Source organism: Plectrocnemia conspersa, unplaced genomic scaffold (genome assembly GCF_051122295.1).
Source record: "Plectrocnemia conspersa isolate PC_06_02 unplaced genomic scaffold, ASM5112229v1 ptg000002l, whole genome shotgun sequence".
Taxonomy (NCBI): domain Eukaryota; kingdom Metazoa; phylum Arthropoda; class Insecta; order Trichoptera; family Polycentropodidae; genus Plectrocnemia; species Plectrocnemia conspersa.
In genome coordinates, this window is record NW_028277166.1 from 1,281,695 (window position 1) to 1,304,879 (window position 23,185).

The 23,185-nt window shown below is 31.5% G+C and overlaps 3 protein-coding genes and 1 long non-coding RNA gene across 8 annotated transcripts; 2 read left to right on the forward strand and 2 right to left on the reverse strand.

Moving 5' to 3' along the window:
* Positions 1–225: 225 nt before the first annotated feature.
* Positions 226–3,587, reverse strand: LOC148237263 (uncharacterized). Its single transcript, XM_088181517.1, has 4 exons — positions 3,340–3,587; positions 3,059–3,280; positions 2,778–2,992; positions 226–658 (listed from the first exon to the last, which is right to left on the reverse strand). The coding sequence occupies exons 1-4, from the start codon at positions 3,565–3,567 to the stop codon at positions 532–534; spliced, it is 792 nt and encodes a 263-aa protein (XP_088037643.1). The 5' UTR covers positions 3,568–3,587; the 3' UTR covers positions 226–531.
* Positions 3,588–5,547: 1,960 nt separating this feature from the next.
* Positions 5,548–7,234, forward strand: LOC148237264 (uncharacterized). The gene is made up of 3 exons (XR_015808903.1): positions 5,548–6,368; positions 6,472–6,769; positions 6,934–7,234. It is a non-coding gene; the product is annotated as an uncharacterized LOC148237264 (long non-coding RNA).
* Positions 7,235–7,650: 416 nt separating this feature from the next.
* Positions 7,651–15,542, reverse strand: LOC148237265 (sorting nexin-21-like). 5 transcript variants are annotated; one of them, XR_015808901.1, is made up of 6 exons: positions 15,344–15,542; positions 15,009–15,257; positions 14,730–14,951; positions 14,459–14,658; positions 13,549–14,292; positions 12,268–13,470 (listed from the first exon to the last, which is right to left on the reverse strand). XR_015808901.1 is itself a non-coding variant. In XM_088181522.1 (5 exons), exons 2-5 carry the CDS (start codon positions 15,222–15,224, stop codon positions 8,784–8,786), a joined length of 756 nt encoding a protein of 251 aa, XP_088037648.1. In that variant the 5' UTR covers positions 15,225–15,257; positions 15,344–15,542; the 3' UTR covers positions 7,651–8,783. The 5 variants fall into 5 exon arrangements, 3 of the variants coding, with proteins under 3 accessions (XP_088037648.1, XP_088037647.1, XP_088037649.1); XR_015808902.1 differs by having other exon boundaries at positions 13,549–14,338; XM_088181522.1 differs by lacking the exons at positions 12,268–13,470; positions 13,549–14,292 and adding an exon at positions 7,651–8,901.
* Positions 15,543–15,639: 97 nt separating this feature from the next.
* On the forward strand, positions 15,640–17,759 carry LOC148237266 (uncharacterized). The gene has a single exon (XM_088181519.1). It carries the CDS (start codon positions 16,237–16,239, stop codon positions 17,596–17,598), a length of 1,362 nt encoding a protein of 453 aa, XP_088037645.1. The 5' UTR covers positions 15,640–16,236; the 3' UTR covers positions 17,599–17,759.
* The last annotated feature ends 5,426 nt before the right edge of the window (positions 17,760–23,185 follow it).

Below are 23,185 nucleotides of genomic sequence, written 5' to 3' on the forward strand. Positions count from 1 at the left end.
CCTGCATCCCTCGAATACATTTTCCAGTGCCAGCACTATATTGCTTTTATAATAATATAACATAACCTACAATAAATCACATTAATGAACTTCAAAAGCCTGATTTGCCCCTTATTTGTTCAATTTTGATGAAACATAAAAAATCCATTTATACTTTTTTTGTATTGTATATTTAAGTAAAATATAAAAACACTGCTTGTTTATAACAAATGGCAATTATATAATATAAAAAGTTATATACATATTTTATAAATTAATGTTTGCTATTAAAATGAATGATTAAGAGACATCTTTAATACTAATATATTCATCCTAATGAGCTTATAAGCTTATAAGTATAAATGTAAAAAATGTTATATTTTTACATTTTTATCTAAATAATATAAAATAAAATACACATAAAAATACTTCAAATATAAATTGTCTTATAAACTACCTTTTAAATTTATTTATGACTTAATCCCTTAATTATTATATATTTTTATGAATTAAATCATGAATACTATATAAAAAATACAATATTTTATTTTTTTATATTCCATATTCTAAATTATGGAGAGCTGTCATCAGGGAAACGGAATTGTCAACACGCATGCCAAATCTCTCCATGTTTTTCAGTTTCTTTTCCAAAAATTCTGCATTTTTTCCTCTAATCGCTCTGAAATTATTAAATAAAAAAATAATATTAGTTTATTTTAAGTTATTAAATAGCGATAAGATAAAAACAAGTTTTAAACTCGTTAAGCTGGTTATTAAATAGTTATAAAACACATTTACATTTATTAAAATTATAATGTCCATTCTCTCACATTTATAATAATAATGATTTGCGATACATATTAATAATTTATATATGTATACATGAATTAATATTAAGACACGAGTTAACTCCTGGATACTCTAAGGTGCACGTTGACTTGACCTAAATCTGACGATTGAAGTGGAAAGGCTGCTGAGTCAACTGACAGAAGAATGGAATTCTATATCAAAAGACTGGGTATTCCAACAATGGTCCTTCAGAAAGCTAAAACTAAGGTTTGGCTTAACATACGAGCGAAATCGGAATTTTATAACACACAAACTTTCAAAAGCCCTTCCCAGTCACGCCCAAGGTAACCAAAAATCAGCAAATTTCTAGTGAAAATTTTCAATCTTTTTTTGTTAAATTTTCTTAAGAAATTGGTACGAGTATTTTTAATGTTTTACTACCGCTGCATATGAAAAGATAAGTCCGTGCAAGAAGTTTAAAAATGACCCAAGTAATTTTTAAAAAAGTGCTGTAACCAGGAAGTGGTTAATTACCACAACATAGAAATTCTTTGAAACTTAAGCATAAGCTTCGAAACAATACATTATTATTGTTGTATATATCCTCTGTAATTATTTTATGGTCGGTGTGAATAAAGGAACATACTGAATACAGATTTAAAACAATAAAATGATTGGCTCCAAATTGGACTTATATTTCATTCGTCCAAGCTTAATTGAACTCACTCTTGATAAACACTAACTAGACTCTGGTTGACTGGGAGGAACCAGAGACCAGAGAGATTCACCAATATTACAACCAAGAGTCTATATGACACCTGCATTTTTATTGTACATACATTAAATTATATATTTGTGTACAATAAGCTGTATATCTAACAGCTCTTCTGGCGACTAACTGACTGCAAATATATCATATTCCCACATGAACAATTTCATGATAACATTTTCTATTTTAAGAAACAATAGTCTCGGGTTAAATATGGATTCCACTGCGTAGAAATATTCCTCAGCCTCAGATGGAATTCCTTTATTGTTGGCAGATGATAAAATTCTTCATTGCATATTAGAAGTCGTGCTTGTATTGAATTCTTTGTTAGCAGTTCGTTATTTGTGACAAAAAAACATACATGTTTTTTGTTTGTATCACCCATACTGAAGTATATTATTGATAATCTGCATCGAATGGCTTTAAAGGATGATTAAAATCACTTCAGTTATATGCATAAGTTTATGCGGCTCATTCTAAAAGCTGTTGTAAGTAACAGTATTTCAAATTAACGCCAAAGAAAAATGCTTAAATATATTAGCTTGAAAAGAAATGGCTCTCAGATGCAATTTGTCAAATACTTTCGAGCCACTAGAAGGTATCTCAAACCTCGAAACGAACTGGATATTTTACGACCAATGTAGTTGAAAAACAAGAAGACGATCATTCCTAGTCAAGCAAAATACGAGAGAAATTGTCATTTCGGACGCACCAAGAATTTTAAGATCATCTTAACAATAGCTGTCATTAATGTTAAAATCCATAACAAAACAATAATTATTGACTCGCACAAAGAATAGTAATGTTATTCGTATCTTTAGTCACATTTGGTTTTGCATGTAAAGAATCGCACAGAAGAAAAGCTTTACAAGACGAGTTGTATGGCCATTTCTCAAATAAGCCTTTTCTCACAACCATTTAAATTTCGTCCAAGGTGCATTATTTCATGTATAAACCCAAAAGATCCGGCCACATATTTATATATAAATTATTTCACAAAATCTGTACTACCAGAATATTAATTATTGTAACATTATAATACAATATATAATTTTGTAATTTAAACTTAGTAATATTACATAATGTGCTAAGCATTAGTATCGCATAAAATATATAATCATGCAAAATGTTTTAACTTTGTTTATGAATGTATCTGTAAATTCACATAAAAAGCATGCTGTTCCATACCTTCGGAATACTGAACTATTTATGATTTATGAAATTCCTCAAATATATTTACCTTATACGAATACAAGTTTTGATCAAAGGCACATAAAGCGATAGAAGATCATAGTCGCTAACGTTGTCAAAAAGACGCAAGCAGAGACTCGCGTAACTCGCGGCATGTTCTGCTGCACATTCGACTTCGGATCTAGCCCTATAGGGGTCTCCTATACCGCAAGCCACTAGATAGCAAAGTGTAACGAGTACAACTTTTGATCTATCGGTATAAACCTAAAAACATTAGATTATATTAATAAAAATTCTTGATGAAAGCAATTTTGTTATCAGTAACAAAACCTTGGTCAATATTTCAAAACTAATCTTTAAAGCCGATATTGCAAAGGTATATTGCCTTTGCTCAATCAAACTCATTGCATCCATATGTTCTCTATATTGAAAAAACGATATAGTACACTGTGCTTCTTTCAGTCTAGTCTCTCTCACAATGCGTTCTAATAAAAACTCAAAACTGGAGATTGAGCGCTTGATTAGTTTGGGCTTCAACTTTTCTATTATGATCTAAAATATTAGAAGGTATTAAGCTTTTATTAAGTAATAATGATATTTAATAATAATACCTTTTTCGGAAAGCTAACATCCGCCATTAAAGATGGATGTTCCTCTTTCAAATTGTTATACAAAGTTAAGAAATCACTATAACTTCTGAATGTACACGATAGATTTTCTTCTGTATCGGTATTATCAAGACTAACGCACATATAATACGAAATATGTGGGTGAGTCAGATTATTAGTCAGGTAAATAGGATACGATGTCTTAAAAGATTTTATTTTTACCTTCAACATCTTGTCAAATGTAAAGGATAATACTTGCCCTGAAAAAATAAAATAGAAAAACTATTATATGTAATTTGAGTCATAATTCAAAGAAATGTTATAAGAGGTACATTTATAAACGATAAAACTGTACAGATGGACCATAGATGCAGTTGGGCGAACCCCAAAAGACCTGTGCCAGATGACATTATTTTAAACGCATATGAAACTACATATTTTGTGTACATTCTTTGCATATACCTTTGAATTTAGTTCCAAGTAAATAAAACAATTACTTTTATGTGTGATGATGTTTCATTAAACACCAGATCCACACTGACTTTAAGACGATTTCACATAATTTATATACCAGTTTCTATTGTGTTGAAATTGAGGTTATAAATCAGTTATATTTTCACCATTACAGTAATTATAAGAAACAATTCAACATTAGAACATTCATATGAATGGAAAGTGTAGGCGTGAAGATAAATTTAAAAAATGATAAAAGACTAAAAAGTACAATGCTAGTATATTAGGAAACTAGATAACTATTGCTATACGCGAGTAACAAACAGGGATAAAAGGTTGAAGAAGCTCAATGTGATGAAACGATGAAGCGTCCCATGCGCTGACCTCACAGCTGACATCATCAAACATGACATTGTCATCATCACATAAAAAAGAGATTTTACTCCGTTAAAAAATCCTGCAGCAAATATAAAGCAGAGCAAAATCGATTTATAATAAAAAAAAATATTTTAAATAAACTACTAGTTTTAATCAAATTTTTAATTAGCTTTTGTCAAAAATTAAAATTATAAATACCTCGATTAAACTCCGTCGGCTTCAAAAGATTAAAAAAATCGTAACTTTGCTTAAGAATTCTAGTGAAAAAAGTAATTTCACAGACACGCAAATAATATGAAAAACTTTTTATACTTTTTTTTATACAGAAGTTTGTGTCAATGTGTTCTAAGTAAAAAGTAATAATATAAAATGGGGGACTATTGTCCTCCACGCGACCTGCCTTAAGTTAGGACGCCCAACCGGAGATTAAGAAGAGGTTGCCGAATGCCAATTTCAAATGTCACATTTCTCACGTTTACACTTGGAAAATGGAACTCTTCGTGCCAATTTATAGGTCTTGATGCAATTTATACGATTTTTTGCTTAACAACACACGGAAGCTTGTAAACAAACGAGTGCTGCCCGTTCTATAAAAATATAAATTAGATATAAATTCCCCTTTCCTCAATTTTTTGTGTAAAATATAAGCCCCGTAAACTAACTTGACGTATTATCAAAGGCTTGCAAAAATTAATGTAGACCGAATATTTATTACTAAAATTAATATTTTAATAAATAATGGCTTTTATGATATTTAAATTAATACTATAATATAATAATGAAAATTCATCTAGTTTTGCAGCTGATGAATTAATATTTAATTATTTAATCCTGATGCTGAAACTATAAATTGACAAAAAAAATACAATTACAAAGGAAAAAAAGGCGCGATTTAACAGGAAATTATCTTAATAGATATGTGCATTTAAATAAATACTTTGTTCCATAAAACGAATTGTTTGTGCATTTATTTAAGGTAAATCTTCGAATTTTTTCTTCGGGAAAGGATTCGTTGCAAAGAGTTATTCACAAATGTTCACTGATCTGACCAATGCTCGCTCGCAGCTAACCTGTCCAACAGTAATAAATAAACATTTTTTTATTGAACAGTTATTTTATATATTATTCATTTAAATTGTCATCTTGAAAAAATAATCTATCACATCAGTAACTTCTGCTTTTCACAATAGCACTGACAAAATCACTTGATTCAGGAATACAAGTGGTCGTCGTAGATACTAATTTTGAAAAAGCCTTATACAAAATGTAGTCGCTTCGATAGTAGATCATTGCTTAAATCGATAGGTCTTTCTTGAAATCATCGGTGCATGTTCTGGAGATGATATTCAACGGAAGGTGAGGCATAAATCTGTGGTGGAAATAGTATTCCGAGCATCGAGGCGTAGTATAGTCAAGTGTGCCTAGCCTGATTTTGTTTCGCATTATATACACCGTCATACCAATGAACTGTATCCCCACCGCGTACATTTAAGGGTATTGCAAGAATACTGGCGTACTTCTCATCGACTGCTAGGTCTGTGGACACCATTCGCGGAACTTTAGAAGCGTGTGTGTGCTGTGTCTCTTGACTTAAGCTGTTATTTATAGGAACCATCTTAAAACTATTTCACTTATACCAATATTCTCTAATTTCTTCAACATTATTCTTCTGTCTATTGTTCCGTAAGCTCTCTTGAAATCCAAAAAACTGCTCCAATGATTTTATTCGTATCCTTGGCCAGCAACCAATCATTTATTGTAATGCAATCTCAGTGTAATGTTTTTCTCTTAATCCCGATGGTTGTTCACAAAGAATGTCTTGTGAAATAATAAAATCCTTTAATTGTTTGATTACTACTTATTCCATTACCTTTTCCATACAAGGCTAATTGATCTCATTTTCTCAACATTTTTACTATTTTTACGTGGGGAGTTTTGTTCTTGAAACTCGCGTTAATGACTGTGACCAAAATCGATCAATCATCAATAGGGACTACACAAAAGCCCTCGTTACCACTAGAAAAAATAGGTCTCACATAAATAACCAGCAAGGATTCTCTGATGCATTGCCAGAATATTTCTTTGTTGCGAAACGGTCACGGGAAACAATATATCAACGGAAGACAAAAAGCACCGTAAGGTTACCGTTGCACAATTCGATCTCGGAGATGTCCATCAAGCAAATGTCATTTTCTAAAGGCGTATACATATTTCGTTGTTATAAGAAACGAATGCAACAATTGACTGGATGATCGCTGTATGATTGTGATTCGTCAGATAATTTTGCAACCCTTAATACTTAAGGCTGGTCTCCAGTGGAGACTTGGCAGATTCGGTCCGCCTGGCAGATACTCGCAGACACCAGCATATTTGGCCCGCCGGCAAAGAAGCGAAGATACTGCTCGCCTGCAGACAACATACAGTCATGGACGCTCACATCCTGAGAGTGACTCTACCATACAAGCACCGCAGCAGAGAGGGATCAACCTCCGCAATACTGTCGCTGCCACACCAGCCAGAACTCTGAGGATTTTCCACTGACATCATCCCTCCGCCAGATTCTCCACCACCGCTCCGGAGAAAGCAATCTCACCCATAAATAGTACCTATGTAATATGTAACTTTAATTAATAAATTATTACCAGTTTCCACCTGCTTTTATCTCGCTGCAGTCACACCCCTCAGGACTACAAAATCTTAAACTTATTTTAGATATAGGTTTAATAATAGCAATCTGCAATCATCAGGTATTTGTCCTTCGGAAAGTGTTTTATTTTCTGGATAATATAATTCAGTTCCTAGTATTTCCCATGTTTCTTTAATTATATTTACATCCAATTCATCAATACCGTTCCCTTTTTTTAATTTACAAATTTTGTCGTGAACTTCTTCTAAAGATACTAATTTAAATTCTCTAAGTTTTACATTTAATGTTTCATTATTTATACTCTACTGATATATTGAATTCACAATCTTTTCTATACTCTCAATGAATTTATCTGGAACTACCGCATTGCTTTTGACTTGGAATATGCGAGTTTGACAAATCGACAGAGACAGAGTGGTTTGCAATGTCTTTTATTGATAGTCAAATAGTAAGTAATGGACTAAAAGTAATAAATTATATGATCGGTGGATCAATGGTTCCACATAAAAATATCCTTAAATATTGTATATGGGAACACCATAAACCAAAAGACCACTTCCGTATGGCTTCTTGACATTGCTTTACGTGGGAAGACAGTACTTAGCAGCATCGATACAACAACTAACTATACGAGTTGTATCAGGAGCTCGACGTTATCAAGTATATACAACGCACCACATGAACAACTTAAATCCTGATAAAGGCCAACTTTTTATAAACGCTCGGCGTCAGCAACTGTCTCTGCGTGGCCCAGGATAGAGCGAGATGGAATTTTTTTTAAATGATAATGACGATGTTGACAACTACCTATTTAGTGATTTTAAATAAATACATACTTTCATTGTATAAATAATCTATATATTTCATATAAAACATCTACATAGTATATATAAAAAATATCATGAATAAAATATGGTTAAAATCAGCGATTTTTATATTTATTAATAATCTACGACCTCTTTCAATCGAAAATTTTTGGCGTCTTCTTTTGTAATAATATCAAGGCTATTCTTTTTGTATATAAAATTAAATATCGATTGTTTTCATTATGGTGTAATCGTACATTTTCAGGATTCATTTATATCTATATAAAATTAGGAGAGCTACCTTTATAATTCTACACATGGATTTTCAAATATATTTATAAAATAAAATTAATTGACATCGAAATAATTTCTAAAAGTAAATAATAAAATGTTACGTGATTGAGTAACAAATTGACATCGAATCAGCTGTAAAAAACATTTTTTAAATATATTAAATTTAATCACAATGGAATGGTAATGGAGTACATGTTATATTGATAAAGATTGATAAAAATACATTTAATGATATAAAATTGCACTTATTCTATAAATATCATAAATTGACAAAATATGTAAATAAAATCTAATATAAGTGTAAAGACCTTCAATCTATAATATAACACAACACTGAATTGTTTGATAATTAATAAATCTATAAATAATTAAGCACGAAAAATAACTACGAGTGATATACATAAAAAGATGATTTAATATAATAAATAAAAACATGCCGACCAATACTGAACATTGTCTTGAATAAAAATTATTTATGAGACAAACAATAATCATTTAATGAGATACTTTGTCGCATAAATTACACACTGATAACGCGAATCTTTAATAAATTACTGTAATATTTATGAAAGTATGTGTCAGTTGATAGCGTCGACTAAGTTTACAAGTTTATCAGTCTGTCCCGTCCTCGCGCCGACCAGTAAAGAATATGTAGCAAATATAAAGAATGCGTGGCTCGAAAATACAAAGCTGACAGGAATACAACCTTTTAACAATTTGATTTGATTTTATTAAGAAAATATGGCACAAGTTTGATTAGCTTCTACAAAAAATAATTCTTAAAATATTCTACGATCCAGAGATTAAGTCATACATAATATATAAAAAAATTAACTAAATAATATAATAATTCATATTAATTAGAGCGCTTATTCTAACTTATCGATAGCTTCCATCAGAGAGGGGGAATTGTCAACGCGCATGCCGCGTCTCTTCATATCGTTCAATGTGTTTTCCAATTGCTCTGTACTTTTTCCTTCAATGTTTCTGAAATTATTTTATATGAAAATTAGTACAAATATATCACTAATGTATATATACAACGGCAAACAATATTTAAGACACTGTATGCTTTTTTATTATATAATATAATGTCATTTTGACTGTTGACTCTCTTCTTATTATGTGAAGTTGCTATATACATAGATAAGTTTCAACATTTTTATTGAAGATATAATGATATAAAGCTACTTTTATATCAGAGTGAATTCGTTAAAGATAATCTGTTTCATAGAATACATTTGCTTTATTTTAAGTTATTTATAGTAAGTAAGGAAATCCTACATACTTTCTCATTACGAAATGGCATTTAAACGAAGCATCGAGAGAACACCCAAGAATTAGAAATCACCAGCAGATTTTTTGTGGACGATCACAAGACAAAATTTGTATAACTGTTTGTCATCATACAATATAATTGAACTTATTAAAACGCGCAATTAAGAGATTCTTGTAGTTGTCATTCTCAAGACAGAGAAAAATTTGCATAAAAGATCTGTGAAGCCACCTGGTAATAAACCATTATAGGAGCAGATTAGCAAATTGCTTGAAATAAACCATTCATTATTTGTCAAAATTGCTCGCAGGGAACATATAAAAGGGTTCACAAGAACCCGGACAAAACATTAGACGTAGACAAAGGGAATTCGCTAAAAGTTAACGTCAAATTCGACAAAAAACACTATCCCGAAAATTAAGTCATAACAAAAGTCACTTTCAAATTTAAAAAGAATGAGAAATAAAATAACTAAGAATTCTTGGGCGAAATAGATAAACCATCCATCGACTCGTTACTGAGCGTTCTCATTGCAATGACGCCAACAAGATTTTATTGCTTTTGACGTGAATTTTTGACTTCTAAGTAGTGATAATTGTTTGTGCGCACTCATATTGACCAAAATTCAAGTAAGGATAGCTATCACATTCTTAAAACATGGTGTAATATCGAAATGCAGACAAACTATGGAGCAATATGCGATATCTGTCTGTACTTCTTTTTCTGCTTATTTTCTCCTCAGAGATGAGTTGGCTTAGTTTTTATTTTGGACTTGACCGAATAAAAATTCTAAAACTATAATTATTTTTAGAACTTCATTAGGTTAGGTTTGGGTTTGAACAGCAAATGAACGTTTCATATAATATAATTTCAATAGCACCTATCAGTTAAAATATATTTTTGCTAGTAGAAATATACAATATATCTACTGGTACAAATCTACTTTGACTTCACTAGAAAATATAACTTCATTGAAAAATACACATTCACTGTAACATTTATACATCACACGCAAATAAATAATGATAAGTATGTAAAAGTATATATTACTACGTATACAAAAATTTAAATCATATAATTTGACTATCACCTGCCAGATAAAATAAATTTTCACTGATAATTAAATATATATCTACCGGTGAAAATGTATTCCATTATTTCACTGAAATTACATATTTTTAAAAAATATTTTTGAGATAGATTTGACGGTTTTCTTTAGATTTTCTTTGAGGGATAACCCAAATATTTCTGGTTTAGAATCGGGGATGGCAATTCAGCTTGTCCCTCCACAGGAGAAGAGGCAAAAGTTGAACAGTCAGTAGTATTTTTTTTAATATTTCGATTTCATTAACATTCAAAGTATTTCAATAAATGACATGCAATTTTCTGGTTAAATTCCAGGAGGCAGCAAATTCCCTCACCTGCCCCCCCTCCCTCCAAATGCCATCCCTGCTTCCAGAAAACTATGGAAACTTTAGGGTTCTTAATTTTAAGAAACTATTCATTAGCAGTAATTATGTTTTCCCATATTTTTAATAATCAATTAAGTCTGCAAGTGGTCTTACATACTTGCCACATTAGAAAACAGCATTTAAATAAAGGCGCTTTATGAATAAACGTTTGAAGTTTGCAAACAAATTAAGAGCATACAATACACATTAATCACTGCAGGTAAAAGCTTACTAATAACTGTTAGTCACCACTAAGCAATGTATAGTACTCGTTGAAACATTAGCATTGTTTCGCTTGACAAATAGTTATTTTTATTCATTCTTCGTCACCTTTAATAAATACACACGATTCATCGTGGGTTTTTGAGGCATATATAGAATTTTACTATACAGTCCTTTCTCAAAGCTGCTCGCAAAAAACATATGAAAGGGTTGACACTTACTCACTACGTGAGAATCTCATTTTGGCCCACTTTCACTCATTTCGAAAAGCATCAACTTCGGTTTTTCAGACACCCTACTACTCCAAGAAAAGTTAATAGAGGTCCACCTGAAATACTCATGTTTCTTTTAAGGGGGCCGACATGACAAAAAAATTATATGTATTTATACTTCATCTACGTTGTTCAACCTCTTAAGTCTAGTGCATCGTTTGAATGGTTATGAAACATAATTAAAAATATTTTAGACATTTTAGTGAAATTCAGTTTATGGAAAATATTTTTAAAAAGTATGTTTTTTTTTCTAAAAAATATTTTTTTAATTAAATTAAGCACTCTTAATATTACTTAACCTGTTAAGCGGGCGCTCTTCACTTCGATTGCGCAACATGCAATGAGCGCGCGTTTTTGCTTAAAGACGTGTATACACATTCCGCCCGTTACAGTAACTTTTTTTTTAAAAGTGTGATTTAAATGAAATATTAAACACTAGAACGTTTAATTATGTTTTATTTATAAATGAAAAATATAATAAAAATGTACAAATTTACTAAAATAATTTAAAAAAATAGAATTAAATAAATCGTGCAAAAATATTCATCACAATAAAATAATTAACACATCTTATATATAATTGTTCTAAGCCTTTTTATAAATATTCTAATAATAAAATGTAATTAAAATTAAATATTTTTAAAATTCAAGTTCAGTATGGTACATTTTAAAGCAATTGTTTATACACAATGCTACTTTACAGTCAGGACACCAATATCCAGATTCTTTTCTAACCCCTTTCTTATAGCAAACCCGACACTTTTTATCAATATTTTTATTTGTTTTTGATTTAATTTGTTCGGGAAAATGTCTTTCGGTTAAACGTGATGACTTTTTTGTACCATGAATGTTTGTTGATGTAGATGGGCAATTTATTATATTTTCATTCACAATTTTTTCTACACATTCTATCAAAAAATGCAATCTGTCTAATTTACCATTATCATTTTTATAAGTAATAAATGCATTTAGACAACATATATCAATTAATCGAAGAAAAATCTTTTTATAATTTTTTTTAATCTATTTCGTGCTACCGTATATGACATCATTATTCCATCTCCTAAATCAACGCCGCCCATATTCTTATTATAATCATCAACAACTTTAAGTTTTTCTACATTCTTTCCTCTTTTCGTAGTCATAAGTTTTTCATCATTGTGAATGGAACTGAGGAGCAAATACATCTTTTCGATCCTTCCATTTCATAGGCATTATTTTATTTTTATATCTAACTATGTGCTCATTTTTTTTCAATTTCGCAGTTTTCAATTCAATAGGAATTCCAATTCTATTTTGTCTCATCGTTCCAACAGTCTGTTTTATTGTCGCATAAAATTTCCGCTAAGTGAATTGATGTATACCAATTATCTAGATAAATTCTATAACTTTTATTTAGGATATGATGCGTTAATTCAAGAACAATCCGTGTCGATATTTTCTCCTCAGTATAGTTTGAACCATAATCAGTATCTTTTCCAGTGTATAAAATAATATTATGAACATATCCCGATTTACTTTCACTTAGAATGTATAATTTTATTCCAAATCGAGCTCTTTTTGTTGAAATGTATTGCTTCCATGATAAATTAACTTTCCATAATAAAAGAGATTCGTCTACGCTTATCTCGCGTTCACTAATATATAGGTAATTTTTTAAATTTTACTGTTAAATCATTGATTATTGGAACTATTTTATAAGTTTTCTTATTAAAATTAATGGGATTGAAAGTTGTATTATCTGTAAAATGCAAAAATTTACACAATAATGCAAATCGTGTTTCAGTCATAGATTCGTAAAAGAATGGTGTTTCTAAAATTCTTTTTCTTGAAAAATAAAGTTCCATACATGGTTTTACGATTATTCCTTGCAAAATTATCAAACGCAAAAAAAAAATTATTTAAGCTTCATTTGTATCCTTCCATTTTAGAATGCTTGAACGTGGTTTCAGTTGAGGATTGTTATCAAAAAATTGTTTTGCATACAAATTTGTTTGTTCGGTGATTAGTCGAATTAATTTTTCATATAACAGTGGATCTTTTTTTGGGAAAGATTGAAAAGTTATTCCAGGCTGTGCAACGAACGAGTATGCTGGTCTTTCTGAATTATGAGTTGTCCACTGAACAGGAGTGTTATCATCACTAATAATGTCTTCCATTTCTCTATCTTCATCTTCAGTTTCAGTTTCACTTTCACTCACATTTGTAACAGTCATTGTCGCTATCAGACGATTCTGACGTATCCAAAATACGTATTTTTTTTCCACCTATCGGCTTCATTACTTCATCATCACTATCGCTTGAATCCCTTCGGTTCATTTCGATGGGTATATTTCTAAATATTTAAACAATAAAAATTAATGAACTTCAATTATTCTAATAAGAATTACAAGAAATAAGAAAAATATCGTACATGGATTGTGACGTTATTTATAAGTGCGCCTTGAACCGATGTCACAGGTCGAATGACGCAATTCGAGTCTTAAGATATTACGTAGAAACTTGTACAAGTGAGTCATCAACAACAGAGAGAAATTTAACGTCCCGCCCGTTTCGGCGTACTACATAAGTTTTGAAGACGTGTATAGACTTCCTGCCCGTTTCACAGTCATTTTCGTTGGACGTGTACGGGACGTCTGCCCGCTTAACAGGTTAAATCCCATAATTTGTTTTGAAAAATGCGAACTTTAGTTGCATTTATTATCCCTCAAAGCAAATCAAAAAAAAAGTCTCAAATCTATCATGAAAATATTATTTTAAATACGTCATTTCAGTGAATACATTTTGATTGATAGATATATATTTTATTAAAATTAAATGATTTCAACTTTTCCATAAGCAGTAATTAATACATTTACATAATTATCATTATTTATTTACATGCGATGTATAAATATTACAGTGAATGAGTATTTTTCAGTGAAGTTATATTTTCACTAATGAAGTCCAAATACATATTCACTGGTAGATATATATTTCTACTAGCGAAAATATAATTTTACTGGTATCTGTTTTAAAATGTCTACGTAACTCAATTTGACAGTTGCGAAATATACATTTGCTGTTCAAGCCCAAACATAACACATATTGCTCCATAGTTTGTCTGCATTTGGATATTATTATGGATTTCTTATATAAGAGCATTGGTTTAAGTATTCTGAAACCGAATTTTGGTCAATAGGAGAGCGATAAAACAATTATCACTTCTCAGAAGTGAAAAATTTACGTCAAAAGCAATAAAATTGTGTCGGCGCCGTTGCAGTGGAAACGCTCGGTAACGAGTCTCATACAAATTCCAAGATCGAAATAATCCAAATATTTACCTTATATGAATGCAAGCTTTGATCAAAGGCACGTAAAGCGATAGTAAATCAGTGTCACAAACGCCGTCGAAACGATGCAAGCCGAGATTCGCCCAACGTTCGGCCGGTCTCGCCAGAGACGCATCGGTGGCGTCTCCGACTCCGCAAGCCACTAGACGGCAAAGAGCAACGAGTACGACCTTGGATCTATCGGTATAAACCTAAAACATTTAAGATTCATTGATAAAAATATGTTTTAGAAACAATTCTGCTATCAATAATTTTAATTTACCTTATTGAGTAGGGTAAAGATATTGACTAATATCACCAGTGCTTGATGATATTCTTTTCCAGCAATCAAAATCTTAGCTTTTTCCAGTTCGTTATCTTGAAAAAACGATATAGTGCACGGCGCTTCTCTCAGTCTTGTCTCTTTGGCAATGTGTTCTAATAACGACTCAAAGCCGGTGGATCTATTTGTGATCAGTTCAGGGTTAAAGTTTCCCATCATCACCTGAAATATACAATAAAATGTCAAATTGAATTTATGGCTTTGTAAAGCTGCTTTTACCTTTTTTGGAAAGCTGACGCCCGCCATTAAAGCTGAATTGTCTTTCTTCAAATTGTTATACAAAGTAAAGAAATCAGTGTATCTTCTGTATATGTATGAAAGATTAAAATCTACATTGGGATGACCTAGAGTTACGCACAGTCTATATGAAATGTACTTTCGGTCAGGACTAGATTCATACACTGTTTTAAAAGACACTATGTCAAACTTCAACATCTCGTCGATCGTATAAAACGAATATATTGTGCTCTGTACAATAATAGCTCATTACTTACTTATTTATTATAAAATAAATATTTTATTTTTGTACGTTGTAAACAATAAATCGTACATACCTCATTAAGTGTCGTTATCTTAGCGTGAGCGTAACGAAAACGTCTAGTTTACGGGCCAAACGCAAAATAAAAACTAAGACTAAACCAAACTTTTCAAAGTATTTCGGTCTTTGTCTCATCGGTAAACGGACTACACCACAAAGATATTGTTTCGTTTGATTTAACTCGGCGTGACCTCAGTCATGTGTCATCTGTTTATGACCTTCTTTTTTAAATATGGTCATAACAACGAAATTACAAGTCATGACGCGATAAACTTAAAAGTGGGAAACGATAAATTTACGTTTTAATATAGCATTATTTAACTACATACAATTATTAAATAATATATTTTTAAGTTCTATAAAATAAATTACTTATTTATTTTTGTTGCATTGTTTAACTTATTGTGGCATCGAACACTTACTTAATGTTACAGTTACAAATATGCTTACCCTCACGTCCAAACCTGTTTGTCGGCGTTCGTATACAAAAGTCAACACCCGTATTCACCCGATCTTAGACTTATTAATATTTTTAAAACATCCACGAAAATGCTTTTATATAGGTATGTATTTAATTTAATAGTCTAATATTGTTGTGTCCCCTCCGTTACCTTATTGCCCATTTAATTCCAATTATTAAGGTTGAACCGCATAGTGTAATATTAGTAATTAGAAATAAATAGTGAAAAACGTACTAATTTATTTTATTACATCTCAAATATATAAGGTTCGTTGATTACATATTTTATGATCAAAATTTATCGCGTTAAGACCAAATATTGTTTGACAGCTGACGCTGTTTTGTTGACATCTTGACGTTCGTTGCAATGCTTAGAATATTTTAAATCTGAGCAATACGTAATTTACTTTGCAACATTTTTTAACTAAATACAAATCGAATTAAACGTAATGACTGCTGAAGATCTAATTTTGGATAACCTACGTCAGCAACGCTCGACCGGCTCGTATTGCGATGTAAAACTCATAATTGGCAAACAATACGCCTGGGCGCATTCTTCTATCGTCTGTCCGTTGAGCGCTCTAATCTCGCGTCAATACAATATCACAAAACACAAAACGAAGAAGAATAATTCATCTGTTAAAATCAAACTCGGCGGAAAAGCTGATTGTGACTGTTTCGAATGCTTAGACAAATTGCTCGATTTTATTTATGGAATGAAGCCAGAGTTGAGCAAAGATCACTCGTCTCACATAATGTCGTATTGTTTACTGCTAAAATTATCAAAAACGCTATTGAACATTATTAGTAAATCGCTCGAGAACGACGACTTAGATGTTATATGCAACGAAAGCGATATTTTAATTAAATCCGAATTAAATGACGATTCAAACGATAAAGAGGAATCTAATGCGAACGACGATATGGATTATGACGAAAGCGATAAAGAAGAATCGGATCGAAAACCAGCTTTAGAATACGATAATCCGTGCTTAAAGTTTCCGACGGGTAAAACTCACAACTGTATCGGATGTAACTTCAAATCTTATAAAACAAACGGTCTATTGAGTCATGTGAGAGAAACCGGACACGGCGGAAACGTTTGTTCTTTATGCTGGATGGAACTAGAGAGCGAGAACGATCTTAAAGACCATTTTGTTTTACACCAAGATCCGATGCCGTTCTTCTGCTCGTATTGCGATTCGAGATTTAGAACTAGATCGTTGCTCGGTCAGCATCTTCCTAGTCACATGTTCCAAAAGCCGTTCATCTGTCCGCATTGCCAGAAAGGATTCACAAGGAAACAGGGATTGAACTGCCATTTAATCACTCATTCGAATCAACGAAAACATTTATGCGACGAGTGCGGATTCAGCTCTACTTACGCGAGAGTGTTAAAAGCTCACAAATTGATTCACGGCGGAGAGTTGTTCAAATGTCCGTTCCCCGGTTGTACTAAGACTTCCACTCGGAAAGAAAACATCAAACAGCACTACGAGACTCACAGTAACGAGAAACACTTTGTGTGCGAACTGTGCGGTCATAAATTCACTCAAGTCAGAAGTCTCAGAAGACATATGATCATCCACGACGATACGGAATTGGGAAATATATGTCCGCATTGTCCGTTCAGGTCTAGGAGAGTAGATAATTTGAGATCGCACATTGCTCGTCAGCACACAAACAAGTCCAAATCGAATCTCGAAATGATAACTATAGAACCTGATGTTAAGAATATAATCGAACCTACGAACAGTACTAATTCAGTTCCTGATGCTAAAAGACTAAAATTGCATTCCTATCAACAATAAATATTGTGATAAATTTAGATTTATATTTTACTTATTAAGTATTAGTATAAAAATATTTTTGAACTGATAGTTTGTAAGATAGTTTTTTCTTATCCGTATCAAGTGTATTTATTAATTATGTATAAACGATGCTCGATGCAAATAAAATATTTTCAACGCTCTGAATTTTTTTTCATTATGAAATAATAAACCCATGTAATAAAATATATTTTAAGGGTTTTATCGTTCTTTCAAAATGTATATTTCGTTTTATTCTATCCTTTCTGATTAAGCAATGTTTTTAGATATGAAAATAAATCAGTGATGAAGAAATATAATAATAAACATGCTGATGAATTTACTGATCTATTAAGAATTAATTTATTAAGCTGATACTTATTTCCTAAGCACTCTATATACTCATTCATAAATAATTTATTGATCCAGCTGGCATATGTATTATTTGTTTCATAACATCATAATTAGTAAGCAATTGGACATGAGATAAAAAGAAAGTTTAAAGAATACATCCCATTGGGTGTCTTTCCATATTAATTAATACAAAATATAATTTATTTTATATAATACTAATTTATTTGTTTGTAACAATTTACTATTTGTTACGTGTGTCAAGTATGTCAGATGGTTTAAATCGTTAAAGTCGTCTTATCTACAGTAAAATAGTTTGGTTACTATTTTGCTTTTGTCTGTCTCTGTATGTCGTGTAATTGTTTGATATTTCGTCTTTTATGAATTCTATATTAAGGTAGTTATGTATAACGCCATTAAGAACATACCAGGGAGCGTCGACTATTATTCGTAGAACCTTATTTTGGAATCTCTGGATGATGGCGATGGTGAAAGCGCGGGCATTACCCCAAAGTTGAATCTCGTATGTCCATACTAGTTTGATTATTGATTTGTATATTATTTTTCAGTGTCATCTGGGATCTTCTTCTCATTATCCAGTGCATTTTTCGAAGTTGAATTCCAAGTTGTTTTCTTTTAGTAAAAATATGTTTCCACCATGTTATCTGTCCAGATATACAACCAAGTATTTGACTTCTTCCTTTTGTTGTAATATTTGACCATATAGCGACACATTTGGGCATGTATTTTTATTCAATGTGTTGATTTCGTCGTATTTGCTTCCATTCGGTTTTCAGCCATCGTTTAGGTTTTTCTGGAGATTTTCTGACGCTTTCAATGAGTTCTGATGAGAAGCGATCACAGATGTATCGTCCGCAAATGTCGCTATTGTTGCTAAACCTATCTTTAGGAGATCGGCTAGTAGAATACCGGTCCTATATATATTTTCTCTTCAATTATCGGGTTTATTCGTTGAAGTAAAAGTTATTTGAATAGTTTTGACAGCACATGTAACAGGCTTATCGGTCTATACGACGTTGTCTCTTCTGGTCGTTTTCATGGTTTTGGTGTTATTATTACATCCGCTATATTCTAAGTCGAGGGAAATTATGTATTCCAGCCCATAATATGGCGTTGGATATTATTGTGATCATTTTCATTCCTTTTTCCGATGATTGTTTTAGTAATTTTTCTAATATTAAGTCAAATATGAGAGATGAATTGGCTTAGTTTATATTTTGGATTTGACCTTATGGGGCCAATTTAAATTTGTTATGGTCAAAACTTGTCGGCACTTGAGTAGCACTCTGGCGTGACAATTTTCTCTTTACACGGCCAATCTTCCGGGCGTTCGGACGCATCGTCTCGCGTCCACCCTTTTACAATGTAAACAGCTCATATCTTCAATAAAAATACTACTGCAGCGGCCCAATCTGTGTATAATTGCCACCCGCCACCATCACCGTCCCTAAAACCTAATGAAAGTTCTAAAACTATAATTAGTTTTAGACTCACATTAGGTTAGCTTTGAGTTTGAACAACAAATGGACGTTTCAGTACTGTGAAATTGAGATGAATAATAAAATAAATTAAGAAATAATATTTTTTTATATTTTGGCAACTCACACAAAGAATGTTAAAAAAGGGTTGTGTGATTTTTTTAAATATTTTAAAATCCTCTTTAAATACTTGTTCATAAATTTTGAATTGAGACCAAAAAACATGGCCGATTTTTTTGGCGTTAACGTCATTTCAATAACAACATAACCTAAATCTCGTGAAATTTGATAAAATTTACGTAAACTATTTGCTTCAGCGAAGAACATAAGATCGGTTCCGTTGTGATGAAATTGAGATAAAATCAAATTTTGATGATCTCGGATCAAAATGGGCGCCAGGGAGAAGTTCATGTTCAACGACATAGTCATGAATAAGCTCCACATCCAACGCAAGACGGGCAAATATTGCGATATACGGCTGTCCGTCGGCGACAAGTTCATCTGGGGACACTCGTCCATAATGTGTTCGATCAGTCCGTTCATAAACGACCAATGCTGCGACGACAAACCAGCGAAAGTGGGAGGCTACAGAGAGTTTTCCTTCAACTCGCCGCTGACCATCAAGCTATTCAAAAAAGACGTATTCGAGTGCTTCGAATGCCTCCAGCTGCTCGTAGACATCATATACGGACAGAGCGTGCAAGACGATCAACTCCACTCGGACCATTTGTACAATCTATGCAAGATGCTCAATATCTCTGACATTTTAATCAAGTTTATATGCAACAGGATCAAATGCGAAGCAAAATCGATCACGGATGATATAAAAGACGACACGGTCGATGAACCGATACAAGACGTGAATAAAAACAGGAAGAAAATGAGGATTCGATCGAGATTCGTGATGTCCGACTTTAAAGCTTTAACGGGAAAGATGCACTCGTGCATCGGGTGTCATTATAAATGTTACAGACCGTCCGATTTGTTGAAACATTTGCGAGAAACGAGTCACGGATCGGACGTGTGTTCTCTATGCTTGAGTAAATTCGATTCGGCCGACGAACTCAAGGAACATTATAACTTACACGATCATCCCAAGCCTTTCTTTTGCACCGTATGCGATTTGAGGTTTCAAACCAGATGCTTATTGAGCCAACATCTACCTAGGCACTCCAAAGAAACGCCTTACACGTGTTCTTTCTGCAAGAAAGGCTTCAAATGGAAGCACGGTTTGAACAGTCATCTATTAATACATTCTAACGAGAAAAAACACTTGTGCGACGAATGCGGATTCAGTACGATGCACGCCAAAACTTTACGAGCTCATAAATTAATGCACACGGGCGAACTCTTCCGATGTTCCTTTCCGGGATGTAAACACACGTGCGCTAGAAAAGAGAACATGAAGTTACATCTGTTCACGCACAATAACGACAAACCGTTCGTTTGCGAGATATGCGGATTAAAATTCACCTTGAATAAGAGCTTGAAGAGACATACTCTCATTCATACGGCCGTCGATCTAATGAACACGTGTCCGCATTGTCCGTTCAAAGCTTTGAGAACCGATAATTTGAAGGCGCATATTTTGAGACAACACGCCGATCTGAAAACCGATCAGGACACTTCTAATACAATCGTGGATCAAGAGATGGAGAACGATTTGTGCGTCCTGGCTGACGCCGCTTCGTTACGGACTAAGATTCAAGAGCCTACTCAACATATATCGTCAGACTCTGAAAGCTCTACTGCTAATATAGACAAAATTAGTATAAAACCAAATATTATGTTATAATAACACATCAAAACATATTTGAATCGATCTCTGCGCAACTTTCTAGTATCACCGTACTGAAATAGATTCGTACTGACGTTCTTCAAACTGTATATGACACTACTGCCAATTTACACACAGAACAAAACAGGAGACAGAATGCTTCCCTGTCTCAAACCTTTCTATGTTTAAAATGTAATTTACAACCTCAATATTTACCAATAAATATTTTATGCGGTGATCGATTCATTAAAAATTATGCATATAAAAGATAAAAGTACAAATAATACTTTACAGCAAGATTTTGCCACAAAGATTAATATTTAAAATTGCGAATTTTATCTGAATCAAATTTTTTTTCTCAAAGGGATTCATTTGGATATCTTCCATTTTCAACTCTTTATTTAACAAAATATTGATTATAAAGACTATGATACAACATATTTAAAGCCAAGTTTTAGGCTCTAAATTGTGATTTATTATTATTATTGTAGTGATGTATTTACTTGTTTTTTGCTAGACATTTTGATCGTGATATATTTCTATGTACATAAAAATCAATTATAAATACGTATATGCCACAAAGATTTATTAGCTTACGTTATACGTATAATCAGACATTAATTTATTTTTTTGTTGGGGTACCCGGATGTAATTTCATTTTATTAAATTAATTATCAGTTAGTATTTTTATATACTATAATTTCCATCGTTTTCTACAATCTTCTTTCATCTTTTAGGCAAATCAAAAATTTATTTTTATAAAATTGCTTCGATTTTGAGTTAAAAAAGTCATCTAGTGCAGATTTGACTTCATCTTTTGAATTATTTTTTTTATTCCTCAAAAAATGTTTTATACACCTGAACGAGTAAAGTAGCTAGATTCTTATAATTTTTAAATGTTAATTGGTTTATTTAATTTTTTAGCTTATACTAGTTTTTTTGTCACACTCAATTGTGTCTAATGATAAAATCATCTTTATCTTTCAATAAGGAAAATAAACATGCTAAAAATTTTTTTTAAAATACACAGCTTTGTTTGTAACAAATCCGGTAACTGCAGCTACAAATATCAATAATTAGACTTAAAATATATATATATATATAAAAACTTATGAAATATAGAGCCTGAAACTTAACTAAATTAAATATGTACTATGTATCATATATTATCATAATCAATCGTTAATTTGACAAAGAATATGTGTTCAATATTATTTCAAAATATTGATTTTATTTAATAAACGTAGCATAATGGTTGAGTTTTTATATATTTGTGTCAAAAAATCTTGTATAGTGTAATAGATGATGATGTCATCCGCAGAATTTGATCTCTAATGTATCAAACTATCTTAGGTTCGAACACTAATATTAATAAAATATTTAATTAGTCAATTAATTTTAGTGTAATATTCAAACATTGTTATCATGACATTATTATGTAATTTGAGTCATAAAACATTGAACAAAGTATAATATTTAACATATATTTATGTAAAAACAACTCATTATATATACATTTTTAATTGATTTAGTTTAATTTTAAGTTATTTAATGCTTTGTTTGTGTTTTTTATAGTTAGAATCCCTATTTTTAAATGAAATAATTCAATTATTTTACTTTAATACTCATAGATAGACTGTTAATATTTTAAGAATTTTAATTTCTTTCTTATTTATTTATTATTTATTAGAGATTTTATTTCGACGAAACTTCTTCATCGTCGATAACCATTCTATTATACATAACGTTGATTTTTAATTACAAAATGGAACATATTTCAATTGTGCCTTACATCATATTTTTTGTGTGAATCAAAAATAAATAAATAATAGAATGTTTATATGATACATAAAACTCTGTTGTTTTAATTAACCCGTGTAATTGGACAAGACTGACGAATACTTATGTACGTGCAAGGTTTTTTAAAAAATGAAAATATCTAAAATTATTAATCACTGAAAAA

What these genes read in the sequence shown, in the direction of transcription:
- LOC148237265 (XM_088181521.1), bottom strand. Translation starts at nt 15,224, where the DNA reads ATGTTGAAGTTTGACATAGTGTCTTTTAAAACAGTGTATGAATCTAGT. An exon ending in GCGTCAGCTTTCCAAAAAAG is followed by an intron (nt 14,952 to 15,008) that starts GTAAAAGCAGCT and finishes TGTATATTTCAG; the next exon opens with GTGATGATGGGAAACTTTAA. An exon ending in AAAGCTTGCATTCATATAAG is followed by an intron (nt 14,293 to 14,458) that starts GTAAATATTTGG and finishes ATTCGGTTTCAG; the next exon opens with AATACTTAAACCAATGCTCT.
- LOC148237263 (XM_088181517.1), bottom strand. Translation starts at nt 3,567, where the DNA reads ATGTTGAAGGTAAAAATAAAATCTTTTAAGACATCGTATCCTATTTAC. An exon ending in ATGTTAGCTTTCCGAAAAAG is followed by an intron (nt 3,281 to 3,339) that starts GTATTATTATTA and finishes CTAATATTTTAG; the next exon opens with ATCATAATAGAAAAGTTGAA. An exon ending in GTTTTGAAATATTGACCAAG is followed by an intron (nt 2,993 to 3,058) that starts GTTTTGTTACTG and finishes TAATGTTTTTAG; the next exon opens with GTTTATACCGATAGATCAAA.
- LOC148237266 (XM_088181519.1), top strand. Translation starts at nt 16,237, where the DNA reads ATGACTGCTGAAGATCTAATTTTGGATAACCTACGTCAGCAACGCTCG.